Source organism: Pygocentrus nattereri, chromosome 8 (assembly GCF_015220715.1).
Source record: "Pygocentrus nattereri isolate fPygNat1 chromosome 8, fPygNat1.pri, whole genome shotgun sequence".
Lineage (NCBI taxonomy): Eukaryota > Metazoa > Chordata > Actinopteri > Characiformes > Serrasalmidae > Pygocentrus > Pygocentrus nattereri.
The window spans coordinates 43,906,700-43,921,225 of NC_051218.1; the positions used below are offsets into that span (position 1 = coordinate 43,906,700).

At 41.9% G+C, this 14,526-nt stretch overlaps 1 protein-coding gene across 2 annotated transcripts in view; it reads right to left on the minus strand.

Moving 5' to 3' along the window:
- npy7r (neuropeptide Y receptor Y7) overlaps window positions 1-7,248 on the minus strand; it is an 8,521-nt gene extending 1,273 nt beyond the window's left edge. Inside the window, exons 1-2 of one of the 2 annotated variants that reach the window (XM_017712486.2) lie at window positions 6,898-7,248; window positions 1-1,643 (exon numbers count right to left, since the gene is read on the minus strand). The exon at window positions 1-1,643 is cut by the window's left edge and continues 1,273 nt beyond it. In XM_017712486.2, the coding sequence (XP_017567975.1) occupies window positions 479-1,594 (1,116 nt within the window). In that variant the 5' untranslated portion in view covers window positions 1,595-1,643; window positions 6,898-7,248 and the 3' untranslated portion in view covers window positions 1-478. Of the gene's footprint in view, window positions 1,647-6,897 lie in introns of both variants that reach the window. The other variant, XM_037540425.1, reaches the window with a different exon arrangement.
- Window positions 7,249-14,526: the final 7,278 nt, after the last annotated feature.

The window sequence follows — 14,526 nt, forward strand, 5'->3', positions numbered from 1 at the left end:
TGTTGTTGTAGATGCAAAGAAAGGTCAAACGAAACACTTTGGCATCTCTGTCGTCATTCAGACGCCTTCCCACCCACAAATGGCCTGGTGCTCCAGTGGGATTTGGTTGATTAAGCCATTGATCAGGTCTCATCTCTTAAGAGAGCGATTTGAATCACTTATCTTTCTCATGTAAATTTCAATTTACTGCCTTAGAAATCACAACACGAGTTATTTAACAGCATAATGAAACTTCTGCATTGTTTCATGTCATCTCAGCACTTCCATTTCATCATAAATATGCAAAAAACACAGGTAAAACTGACGAACACTGATTACAAACTGCCGTCTGCAAAATTAAGGACCTTACGCACAGCAAAACACATGCAAAGTCTCTACACCGTTGAATACATCTGAATACAAAAAGCGAAGGTAATCACGATTGTGACGTTCACAGCAAGTTTGGGCTTTTTGGGAGTCCTTCTGGGCTCGTAAGCCGTCAGACAGCGGTCACTGGTTGCCCGTCGTTCTGGCCGTTCGCAATCAATCCTCTCAGTGATCGAGTTCGGAAGGAGCCCTCGGGGTGGATGGTGTCAGGTTTGTGCTCGCAGCGGAAGAACATCAGGAAGCCGTTCCTGTAGTTCTTGTTCATCCAGCCGTAGAGCAGAGGGTTGGTGAAGGTCGAACACATGGCCACGATGTGAAACAACGTGTACAGAAGCTTGTATTCTTTAAACTTGAGGATCAGGTCAAGGTCGCTGGCCAGCTGGAACACGTGGAAGGGAAGCCAGCACACGGCGAAGACCACAACCACCAGGGCCAGCATCTTGGTGGTCTTCTTGCGACGGTTGATGTTGTCGTTGCGGTTGGATGGGCTCACATGGTTCTTCAGCTTGACCCAGATGCACACATAGGCGTAGCTTATAATGCCCAGTGGAAAGACATACTGTAGAAGAAGCATAGACAGGCTGTAGATGATGGCATCCCGGTTCGTGCCATGGGGCCATTTTTCAGAGCACACAGCAATCCGCAGGTTAATGTAGGGGATCTCCTCATAGCGGTACTCCCGGAAAATAGCCAAAGGTCCAGCCAGGATGGCCGCGAAGGCCCACGTCAGGCCGATGATGAGGAAGCTGGCACATCTGGTTAGGCGTTGACCCAGGTGGAACACGATGCACCTGTACCGCTCCAGAGCGATGACCGTAAGGGTCAGGACAGAGACATGGACACTTAAAGCTTGGGCGTAAGGCACCATGTGACACATCACCGCCCCGAACTTCCACTCGTCCAGCAAGGTGTATGCCAACGTGAAGGGCAAGCACATGGTGTCCACCATCAGGTCGGCCAAGGCAAGGTTGGCGATGAAGTAGTTGGTAACTGTGCGCATGTTTCTGTATAGAAACACCATGTAAATCACTAATGCATTACCGACCAGGCCCAATAGGATTATAAGGGAATACGCTGTTATGAGGGCAATCTGGACGCTCAGGTGCTTGGTGATGTCATCCACAAAGACAGGCTTATGAGGATCCATGCTGTCGTTGCCCAGGCTGTGGTCTTCGCCACCTCCATGGGTGATGTCATTCGTGCTGTTAGCTGGATCTGAAGGGCCCATGATGTCCTGGGTATCTTCTTAGATCAGTCCAGGAACGATCAGCATGGAGCTGCTGCAAAGAATAAAGTATTTTTCTCAGGTCATTCAAGAAAACAGTTACCTCTTGAGATCCTAATATAGAGACATGACTCCATGAACCAGTTTTTTAGACATGGATTAAACCTGGTCTTGAAATTTTGTCAGTGTTAGTTTACAACTGAAAAGGGTTTTTAGTCCAGGTTTATACTTAGTCTGAGACCTAACATTATATATTTCCAGGGTTTTGATTGTTCACATAAGGTCCATTTCCAGTGGTTCTTTTAGATTGCACCTTTCAAACATGGTTTGAAAATGAAATGAAATGATGAAATGTGGTTATTTATGTATTGGTTTGGTTTCTGTGACAGGGATTAAGCCTAGTCCTGGACTATTCAGCATTCTAATTTCTTAATTCTTAATTCTTAGTTAAAAAAATCAATACAGTCCAGGAATAAGAGTAATCCTTGTCTGTGAAACTGGCGCTATATGACACACACTTCCTTTCCCAGTTAGGGATTAAGCCTCTTGGACTGTATATTTCTTTCAACAGAGAATCTATGGTAAAATGAATATATGTACCAGGACTAGGCGTAATCCCTGTCCAGGAAACCAACTCTATATAATTTTGTGCAAGTTTCCCACATAGGGGTTAATCCTAGTCCTGGAATAGACAGCATTCTGAATGGCAATTGTCTACTGAAAGCCATATACAGTCCAAGACTAGGCTTAATCCCTGTCAGGGAAAGCAACCCTATGTTATTTCGGACCGGTTTTCCAGACAGGGACTATGCCTAGTCTTGGACTACATGGCATTCTGAATGGAGATTCTCTGCAGAAGGAAAAATACAGTCCAGGACTAGTAAACCGACCCTTCCCGCAACCATTATTGTGAGAATACTACACTTTGTTTAAGAGGGTAACTTGGCTGCCACTCCCTGTTTTAGCATCTTGCACACCAAGTCGAAAAAATGGTAGATGCACTCAGTGTTTTCAATAAAATCTGAGTACAGTTTGATTCCTATGTGTTTCTAAAACCAATCCAATCCCATCCTTCCTGGAGCACTTGGGCTTTTGTTCCATCTTTCACACATTCTTTAATGATGAATGAATGAGAATTATCTCGGATGAACTTGTTTATTTGTCCCCAGCAAAGAGGAAGCAATGAAATCTCCACGTGTCACGGCTCCAGATGTAGCACGCACAACTACTGAAATATGTAGCTTGTTTACATAATGGAAAAAAAGGTCATTTCAATGTAATAAACAGTGTTCATAAGAATGAAAATGAGGTTTAAAGATGGGTTAAAGCAGGGGGTCCGAGCTTACCCGCAGAGGGCTGGCGTGGCTGCAGGTTTTCACTCCAACAGAGCAGGAGGTCACCTGAAATGAAATGTCTGAAGACTAAGACCCACTGGTTAAAGACATGAGGTCAGCTGAGCTTCAGCTTGTTTGGACTGAAAACCTGCAGCCACACCAGTGTTTTGCGCATAAGCTTGGAAACCCCTGGGTTACTGGGTCAGTATTGGGCATGTAAGTGTCTAAAATTTCTGCATAATTCAGTCACTGAGACGTAAACAAAGTCATTCAGAGTGGTTCGATTTAACATGGTTCATTGTAGAGCAATGTACTGACTCAGATTTCTTCACAAGGAGGTAAATGGAAGCAGGGGTTGCAATGTCTACAAGTATAGTCATTTTATTTATTATCCAAAATGACCAGTGAATCAATGTTATCTGAGCTTTTATACAGGGTGATTCAAAAAGATTCATCTGATTTTAACGTGTCATATTTTTACAACCGTGAGGGCGCAGAGGAACCAATCACAATCCAACTGTAAGAGGGGGTCATAGAGTTTCTGACTGGCTCCTTCAGTCAGAGAGGAGATGAGACCCCTGAGCAGAGCGTTCTGCGTTCCCCACGTCAATAAGAGTGAATCTGTCAGAACTGTGCAGCGGGATTTTCATCAGCAGTGAAGCTCCAGCAGCTCAGAGCGTTCGGCGCTGGTTCCACAGCACTGGATGATCTCCGAAATCCCACTGAAAGAGCCGTGAGAGCAGCGGCGCCCGACACGCTCAGTCCAGTCTGGGATGAGTTTGACTGTGGTGTTGATGTCGTCCGTACAGCTGGAGGAGGTTCAGACTGAGACCTTGTAGAATTACATAATAAACTTTATGCTCATTTAAACCGCTTACAGCTCACTGCACTGATCTGTAACGATTTACAAGTGAAATAAGTAATTTTGAAATCGGATGAATCTTTTTGAATTACCTTGTATATTTCATGTTGATGGTAATATAGTGAGAAATATAAATGGATTGTAAAAATTATGTTTTATGTCAAAACCTAACCTCAAAAAACAATCATTTTAATGCAATAATGCATCAGGCAGAGACTTTGTAACCATTTTGTGATGTAACTTTTAGAGCTTTTCTACTCTTCTGATGTCTGACTCCTTTGAACAATTCTTACCCTGTAAGTTTCTCTACAATGGAGCATTTCACATCAAATCACTCTGAATGACTTTCCTTACATCTTAAAAAATTCATTATGCAGATTTTTTCTTTTAAATTGGCATTATTCCCATTTAGTGTCCCTTTTTGTACGAGTATAAACGGAGATGTCATTTATTAGGTTTATTAGAGTAACAAAATATGTATGAGTATGTTTCGTTATTCTGTCCCACACATGCTGGACATTCTTCAGCTTGTAAATTTGGTCATTTTAACTTTAACTGGAAGTTCAGAATGACCTACACTGAAACACTGAAAGACATTACATTTCAAAAAAGGTTAATGAGCTCCTTTGCTTTTATTAAGGATGGCGAGAAATCCATTAAAATCCAATCCGCCAAGATACGTATAGTAACATTATGATAACACCATATTTCTCTGAAAGGTTCAGGCTCATGACCTGAACAACCGACTATATTGCCATTTAAGCTGATTACCAGACTTGAAATATAATAATGCCCTGCTGCAGGGTCCACTGCCAGGGGGGGGAGCAGAATATTGGCAATAAGCAGCTTGATATTTGGTCTTTGGTCATTAGGGACTACAGCACAAATCTTTGGGACTTGGGCAGCCTTTTATAAACTAACAGATGAGACAGCTCTTTCTCTGTGTTGGGTTCTTGAGCAATTAAAAGCACACGTGTGATTATTAGGCTGTCAAAATTGTGCAACAGAGCCTTTGCGAAATGCCTGAGGGCCCCTGAGTCATAGAAATATATACACGTATGTATTTATGAAAAGCACTTCCATTTGTTTGTTGCGCAGCAGGTCATTTTGAAGCAATTACATAGTCTCATTTGAAACCCGCGCAAGAGCACTTAGTGCTAAAGAAGGTCCTGTAACACACTCACAAACACTTTGCATCGTGTGGGGACCAGGTGCTCGCCTTTCTTTTCTGCAGCAGACGGAAGATTACTGAAGATTGCTTCTTATTGCAGAGCTCTGTCAGCAGCAAGGCGGTAATACATGATTTAACAAAACACCCAAAAAAACCTTTGTGTCCCTTTATTTATCTTTCGGCTGCTTCCATGTCAACTGAGGGCAATATCAACACAATAAATGACTTATTCGAGCATCTCTATGAACTTTACAGGTCTGCGGTCCTTCTGAAGAGGTCCTTCTGAGACGCAGCACGGCCAAAGGAAGGCACCATATAACGAAAGGTCATCTCCTTAGTGACAGACGGTCTTTGCATTGCAAAAAGAAGTGCCAGTTCTTTTTGCCCGGTCAGTGAAAATACCTACAAATAGGAAGAGGCAAAAGCAGGGAAGCGAAGAACTTGCGTCTTCAAGAAAGCGACAGAACCAAATGGTGAATTTACTGTTCTCTCATTACTCGAAGATTGCGTTCTGGTAATGGTTTCATTTACGAAACACTTCAGCATCACGATAACGGCGACATCATTTGTAAGACCTACAGAGATAAGCATCAACTTGGAAAATTGCTTTGCATCCTGAGGGCGGAAGTCGCTGCCTGTGTTTATGCGTGCATGTGTGTGAACAGTGAAGCAATAACCAGCATGAAAATGAAAGCAATGAGATATGATGAGAGAGTCTAATGTGACTGGCTCCCTCATCTGAGTGTGGGTGCTACAGCTTCTCACACTGGAAGCCTTTTTTGTTGCCAAAGAGTGATCATATGTGCTTTTATAAACAGCAAAAGAGTAATCATTCTCATCTAAAGGGAATACGAGACGTTTTAGGTCATCCTAGCTTCCTCTCCCAACTTTGCCTTGTTCAGGGATGCCATGAGGTGCATTAGAGCCCATCTGCCTCTACCACATAAACAGGAATTCCACCTATTTGTCAATATTTCTACATAATCCAATGAATTAAAAGACGTAAGCAAAGGGTCTAAAGCGTTCAATGTTTAAAACCTACCTCACCGAAAGCTACGAGTTGAAAATGGCAATTCGAACCGTTTTTTTAGCCAAATATATACGTTCAAAAATCAATTCCTGCTGGAAAAGTACATGTAGGGGATTATAAGGCAAATAGTATCCAAAGAAATATGAGATTTACCACTATTTATGACTATTACATTACACATAAACACATAACCTGGCTCCTATCACCTCCATAGTAAGAAATCTGAATGGCTAAGTTTGTCTACAATGCACCATCCGTCATCCAACCCCATATGGACGACTCTGTTTACATCTGGATGATTGGATTATTATGCAAAAATTTCAAAACATGGGTGGAATTCCCCTTTAAGTCTCTGACTCTATAGAGCATAAAGCACTGTGCCATTTCCATCCCATATCACTTATCACTGCTATTGTGATTCCAAAAAGGCTTTTAATGGTTAATGGTTGCACCAACCACAGCAAGCGTTAACCCTTTAGCTTACCTGGGTGCAGGTTATCAAAAAAAAGAGGAAGAAGAAGTTAAAAAAAGAGAGAAATAGTCTCTCATTCTTCAGGCAATTACTCATTAGCACAAAGCACATTACACATTTAAGCCTGCTGAGGTATCATAAACTCATTTACTGTCCCATAATCTTCAGAATAAGTCATTTACCCAGGTAAAATTGCAATAAAACACCGTTTTGGGGAGGTGAGTCTTAAGGAATGACAAAAGAGGTCATTAGGCTAAGCTACCACGGTTATTGACCTGGTCAATGAGCAGCAGGGCTAACACATTTGTAAACAAAGGGATGCTTTGAAAGTTTGAATAATAACCGAATGTCGGGGCTCTGCGGCTCCCACCGCCCTCACGTCCCTATCGTTTACTGAGTGGGCTTGAACCCTGGTCAACAGATGATGATGGACTCACCTTTCCTGCCGCTGCGCTGGTGAGAGCCGGTGGTGCTGAGCGCAGGTCCGGCCGCTGGTCTCTGGCTCTCCGCCTCCCGCATCCCCGCTGCTGTGCAGCCTGAGCTGCTGCGCGCTAAGCGCTCATGTCATGCAACGCCAGGCGCTGCTCTGCTGGAGGAGAGCGAGACCCGCTCACTGCGCCGCCAAGGAGCGTCAGTCTGAAACGGCGCTGCGTGATCCGTCCGCACTGAGCGCGTCTGCCTTCACGGATGATGCTTGAGCTCCTGCCAGAGAGTTTGTCTCCTGCGGAGTGATCAGGGGAGGAAGCTGGTTCAGGGAAGGATGGTTCAGCTCCACGATCTGAGCTAATAGTATCAAGCAGTGACAGTGATTTAATTAATTAGGCTCTGCTGATGTGGCCCAGCACACAGTCTCACAGTGTGAGCTGTTGATTCATGTTAACTGACTGGGCGTCTGCCAGTGCACCAGGCAGAGTGATGAGCCCATATCAGAGATTATTTACAGTTGATTATGATTACTGTTGTTGTTGTTGTTGTTGCTGTTAGAGATGGCACCAATCCAGCACCAGGTACTGATATCAACCCACTATTGCAAGGATGTTGCCTCTAGGCAACAAACCCCTTTCCCCCGACTTTACACCAACTTTATACATTCACCAGGGTATATTTTGATTCCTCCATCTGAATCTAATCATGAGGCAAATTACTCAGTAACTGCATGAAATAAATGTTCATTTTTATTTTATTTACTTTTTTGTTGTAACAGCTCCCCTCAAATGAACAGAATGTGTTTTATGATCTCCACATATACGCTTACAGTTTACTGCTGAAAGCCAAAAATCTCAGACTTATTAAAGTGATGTTTCCAGAGCAGATCACTGAAGAGACGCCGTCTGTTTATAGTTTAGAGCCCAGATTTGGGGAAAAACGGGTCGACTTTCAGTAGAAAAACAAATTCGGCTTCTTTTATTATAAGGGTTTAAAATGACATCACCGTCTATTAGACTGGAGAGAAGAGCTACAGCCTCACACGACGCCCAGCTTCTGAATGGAGCTTATGAAATATGAACGTTATGAAGAACATGATGAAGTGTGTTTTGGAACCACCGGTGGTCTCATTCAGTTGAAGAGGTTAAGAACAATGACAGGGTTAACAATAAAGGGAAGAGTTTGAATAAGTCAATAAAAACATGTACTCATTAATACTGTCTCTTAGTGGACACTTTTCAACCTCTTTTTTAACATTCAGTATGAATTTTTTTGTTATGGGATATTGCAGAAGTAGGTTTGTTGCCTAGAAGCAACAGTAGAATGGATTTAGCCAGTCACAAAGTCAGATCTCACCACTTCAGGGAACACGGGTCTATATCATGTCTTCCCATTGTCGCACAATGTTGCCTCAGGGCAACATACTCCAAAAGGAGCCCTGCACACTTTATTATTTAAAAAAAATGCTTTTGAATTTAATAATCAGGTCAGTTTTATGCACGGAAAGTGAATCGAATTTGCTTTTTTAATTGCTCTCACAATGCGTGCAGTAGAGGGTTAAGACAATGAAACAAACACAAAAAAGAAAGGAAAATGAATCTGATTCAGTCCTGTAACAAATAATTTATAAAAAAATATAGTCACAGCCCTACTGTTGCCTATGGGGTGGCCGGTAGCCTAGCGGTAGGAAAAGTGAGCCATCAACTGGAAGGCTGCGGGTTTCAAATCCCATCAGTGTCTAAGTATATACCTGGGTGTGGCCACCAAACCCCCCCAGTACCCCAGGTGGCGCTGCTCTGCTGTGCTGCTCCTGAGGGGCCAGTCGTGAGCTGTAGGTTAGGGAGCCAGCCCTGTTCGATCCCCAGAGCTGACAGTGCATGACCGAGGTGCCCTTGATCAAGACACCTAACCCCCAACTGTTCTCCAGGTGCCATGGTTAGGGCTGCCCACTGCTCTGGGCAAGTATGCTCACTGCCCCTAGTGTGTGTGTGTGTGTGTGTGTGTGTGCTCACTGGTATGTATGTGGTGTGAAAATTCCCTGTTGTGGGACTAATAAGGGTCACTTAATCTTAATCTATGATTTTCTACCTGTGGGGCTAGTAGAGCAATCACTTGTGGGGCTTCTAGTGATGCTGGTAGAGTGATAGTAGACTGGTGTAACTGGGATCTTATGGGCACCAGTGCAAGAACATGAATGACCCCTCAAAATCCCGCCCACACACACCCCTTAACAAAAATGATTTCCAGTAAATAAGAGGCATGCCACTCCACTGACTAACATCTAATGTAAACATAAATATTAATGCTAGATTTAAGATTTTGGAAAGAGAAATAATGAATATGCCATGTTGGGAAGGATCTGTCTGAAAACAGTTACTATGGATGAGATAATGATGAATAAGTGGGGGATAAATACATTGTTAGGATCTGTGTAGTGTTGATGGAAGATGACTGATGAGATACACCACACTGTTAGAAATAAAGGCTCTGTTCAGGTACATTTTCATTCATCAAGGTGTAAACGTTCCCTCAAAGGTTCTACAGTGGTTTTAAGGTCTGATTGTGAACCTTAAATAAATTTTTCCAGGTGAAAAGTTCAAATTCATACCTTTTCATAATCAAATGTTTTAATACGGAACAGACTGGGGCGGCCAGTCTTTGTTTGATGTGTCCGTCTCCTTTTCTCAGTGAGGTTCTTCTTGATCAGCTACACGTCCTTTCAGACCCACAGCGCTGAGTGGTCTTCTCACAGTGGAAGGACGGAAAGAAACACCTGTGGATGTTTTCAGATCTGAAGCAGCTTGATTTTCTCCTCTCTCTCAGAGATGGAAGCTTTAAGTGCTGATTATCTGAAGGGGGCAGTTTTGGTGTCTACCAGATCTTGCATGGCTGTTATGAGTCCCATTAAAAAAAAAGTGAACTCAAGCTTTTGCAGCTCCTGTTTATTTCATCTTCCCAATTCTTATCTTTTTGATAGTTTACTTTTGACTTTTTGGCCTGAAGGAATAGATTTGAAGGTTCTCCGGTGTCAGCTGGTCTGCATTTGATTTATTTTCTCCCTCTGTGGTCCTTCAGAGGCAAATGTCACAACCCAAACGAGTAAAAACATTCATCATTTTCTTCTAAAGTTCCATCGTTTGGTTTTGCAGTGTCAGTAAAAGGATGTAACAATGGAAGACTCGCAGTGCTTTCTGACAACATCAGGGGATTTTCTTAAAAGCTTTTATTAAAGGTTTGATAACTGGAAGACTGTTGCTCCATTATAATTGAGGCACTTAGACAAATGTGTCCACGCAGCCATTCTGTGCTTATCACTGTGAGAGGAAGGGCAGAAAATGAATGTTGCCCAGAAGACAAGGAACACAAGGGACACAAGGAGTTAAAACAAGTGCAGTGGACCGTGTTGATTTTGACAGCCAACAAAATGGACATCCTTTAAACAGACCCTGAAAAAGCTGCATTTGCATTAAATGAGTGTGCGACACTGTGAGTCACTACTGTGAGTCACAAACCACTGATTAGAGCATTCTCCCCACCGTCTCTTCCACCACCTCCTTCCTGGATCCAGGATTTGTAGCTAATTGAGGCTGAGGCTTGTTATTGTCCTCCGGAGACTCGAAGGCGGTCACTGGGATCACGCTCTTGCCCACCTGAGACGCTGGATGCCGCAGACAGGCGCGGCGGTGGTCCTGCAGATGCAACTGGCCACGCTTATCTGAGCTGACACTGCCTAGAGAGTGTATGTGGTTCAGGTGTCACTGCGCTAACTCCACTGCTGTAATCTCTACCCAAACATCCTCTGCATTTTAATGTGACTCAGAGTCCACTGGATACCTGGGTGCTGCGTCCAGCATCAAAACCATTTCTTTTTCACTCCAACACCAGAAAACACCAGCTGCCCTTTAAATTGTGTGAACATTTCATGAAGAACAGAACAATCGAAATGGCCCAAAGTTATACGGCTTTAATTGTTTTTACATTAAAACGTTTGCGTAAATGCATTACTGAAATGTAAAAAGTTGCTCCATCATTGTCAATACAGGACCCTCAAGACCTCCTTGGCGTTCCAAGAAGGCCTGAAGATTAAAATAAAAAAATACGTCTGCAATCATCATGTGTGTTGTATTTGCATATGAATTTTCAAATTTCAATTTCAATTGAAATTTCAATTTGCATTTGAAATTTTGATTGAAAACAAAAGTAAAATTCTTGAAACAACCAAGAGAAAATGATCCTGTCGGGTTATCAGGTAGACAAAACAATGCTTACAGCAAAATTACTATTAGTTTAAAGCACTGAAGAGGCATGGGCATAGCTCATTTAAACATTAGAAGCCTTCGTCAGCACAGTAGATTGGATATTTTGAAAATTTTGATTTCACAAGCCGATCCTGATATTGCAGTTTTGACAAAATCCTGGCTAAAACAATCTTTATTGAATTCAGAACTAACTCTATCTGGTTATAATCTACACAGAGCTGACAGGAATGCAAGGCAGAACTAAAAACTCTTATCTCATCATCCAAAGATAAATGTTTATAGTTCTTAGCCTTAAAAGTTTGCACAGGACACAATAACAGTTTTGTGGTAGCTGGAATCTGTAGACCTCCTTCCATACCCTCGCACATGGTTGATGACTTAGCTGGGCCTTTAAATCCATACATCAACTCAGAAATGCTAATCGCAGGTGATTTTGACTTAAATTGGTTAAGTAATGCATCCAATCACCTGAAAGAAGTGTGTGGAAATCTATGTCTGATGCAACTAATTACAGAGCCAACACGATTCCATGATCCCAGCAAGTCAACACTAACAGACCTAATTTTATCCAACAGACCTGGAAAATGACTTCTATAGGTGTCTTTGACCTTTGTTTTAGTGACCATCTATGACCTGGTTTCAGTGACAATATATGACAACATATGAATGAATGGATTCATATATTGAATAAATTAATGCAAATGATGATTTATTCATCACCAGTTATTAATATTCAATATGTTTAATAGAACCCCATTTCCAAAAAAATTTGGGACGTTGTGCAGAATGTAAATAAAAATGGGGTGCAATGATACGCAAATCGTCTACAAAGATAACATATCAAATGTAACTGAGAAATTTGATTGTTTTTTGAGAAATATATGCTTATTTTGAATTTGATTCCAAAAAAGTTGGGACGGGGTCGTGTTTACCGCTGTGTTTCATCACCTCTTCTTTTAACAGCACTCTTTAAGTGTTTGGGAACTGAGGAGACACTGCTATAGTTTAGAAAGTGAAATATTTTCCTGTTCTTGTTTGCTATAAGATTTCAGCTGCTCAACAGTTCAGGGTACTTGTCGTGTTCATTTAATAATGCAGCAAATGTTATAAGTGGTCAGTTTAGCACCTGGACTCTTTTAATACAGAGCAATGCTGCTGTAATACATGCAGAACATGGTTTGACATAGTCTTGCTGAAATAATCAAGGCCTTCCCCGAAAAAGACGTCGTCTGGATGGCAGCATATGTTGTCAAAGCATATAAATATTGCTCAGCAGTAATGGTGCCTTCACAGATTTTGATTTGTTGGACCACAAGACACTTTTCCACTTCCCCTCAGTTCATTCTAAATGAGCTCAGGCCCAGAGAAGGCGGCAGCGTTTCTGGATCCTGTTTATATTTGGTTTCTTCTTTGTGTTTTAGAGTTTTAACTTGTATTTCTGCATGCAGTGATGAACCGCTTTCATAGAAAGTGGTTTTCAGAAGTGTTTATAAGTCTGTTTTTAATGCAGTGCTGTATGAGGCCAGCAAATACTGGTTTTTGGTCTTGTCCCTCACATACAGAGATTTCTCCAGATTCTCTAAGTCTTTTTATGTTATTATGTACCATAGATGATGAAAAAAGTTCTTTGCTATTTTACATTGAGAAACGTTATTCTTGAATTGTTGCACTATTTGATGGTGCAGTCTTTCACAGAGTGGTGAACACCTCCTCACCTTTACTTCTGAAAGACTCTCTGAGATGCTCATTTTAAACCCAATCATGTGAGGGACCTGTTGCCAATTAACCAGCAGGTGTTTTGTATAGCATCACACAACTTTACCAGCCTTTCATTGCCCCTGTCCTAACTTTTTTGGAATGTGCTGTTGGCATCAAATTTTTCAATAAACACTAAAATGTTGTCTTTATACTATTTTCAATGAAATATAGGGTTTAAGTGATTTGCACATCATTGCATTCTGTTTTTATTTACATTTCGTGTAGCATCCCAACTTTTGTGGAAATGGGTTTGCGTACTGAAATCCATGGACTGATTTGTAAAACATGTTTTAGGATAAGGGCTTATCTCCGGACAATGTCTCAGGCATCAGGCAGCATAATTCATTAATTAATTAAGTGAACCTTATTAGTCTCCCAACGGGGAAATTTCACCTCTGCATTGAACCCATCCATGCAGTGAAACACCACATACACTCTAGTGAGCACACATACACTAGGGGGCAGTGAGCAGCCCTATCCGCAGCGCCCGGGGAGCAGTTGGGGGTTAGGTGCCTTGCTCAAGGACACTTCAGTCATGTGCTGTCGGCATAATCATTTCATGTAATAGACTTCTGCGTTGGAGGCATTAAGCTCTTCAGACATCTGGTTCCTATCACAACTACTGTATACAGATTTCTCTAGAGTGGACTATTTCACATCAAACTACTCTCAATGGCTTTGTTTACATCTTAACTATAGATTTATGCATAAATGTTGACAAATCGGTGGAATTCTCCTTTAATCTATGCTAAAGTTAATGTTTCCTTCTCCTAAAGGGACCATTTTGGTGATACAAGCCCTCGTTATAACAGGGAAAAACAAGAAACGTGCCTCCTGGTCAAGTGACGGAATAAAATGAAGCCTTGCACGTATTACAGCTCTGCATCTGCAGTCATTTTCAAGCGGCAGCCGTAGCATGGTAACAAATAACAAGCATTACATTTTTGCCTTTCCTATAATGGCATTTTCACTTAGATTAGAGAGTCATTATTCACAAATTTATTACCATTCTCACAGTTCACGCTGCAAACTACAATAATTCAAGGACAGAAAAGGACCTTTCAGGGGCTTGTGCTGGATGTTAGGTGGGAATAGAGGAAAACAATGGAAAATGTGCTACCGCTGCTACAAAGAGCCATCCCAGAGGGCCTCAGCACTGCACAGGTCAGCATTTTCTCTGCTTCTTCTGATTCGATTCATGAAAGGCTAATGAGAGATGCCACAGAAAGGGAAGTGCTAAACAATGTAGTGCGGTGGTCCGTCACTATTGCAGTCAGTTAGCACTACGTATGTTATAGTGTTAAATGTGACCATTAGAGATTAAAATCACACCCACAATGATGCACTTTTTTTTTTAAAATCGGCCTACATACCCTAGACACTGACACACATTGTTCTCCTTAAAACTGCATCAAAAGCACAGGAAATAATATCATTTCAGCTTTCAAGGGCTCATAAGCTAAATCTGACGTTTTATTTGTTCCCCTGAGGTTCATGTATGAGATTTGTGTGGTTTTATGCATGAAAGCAACCACAGTTCATTTTTACTAGCCCCCTGTTTATCTCATAAACAGGCTGTTTTTGTCGCTGTGCCTTTGAGACTGATATCTGATATATGTAAGT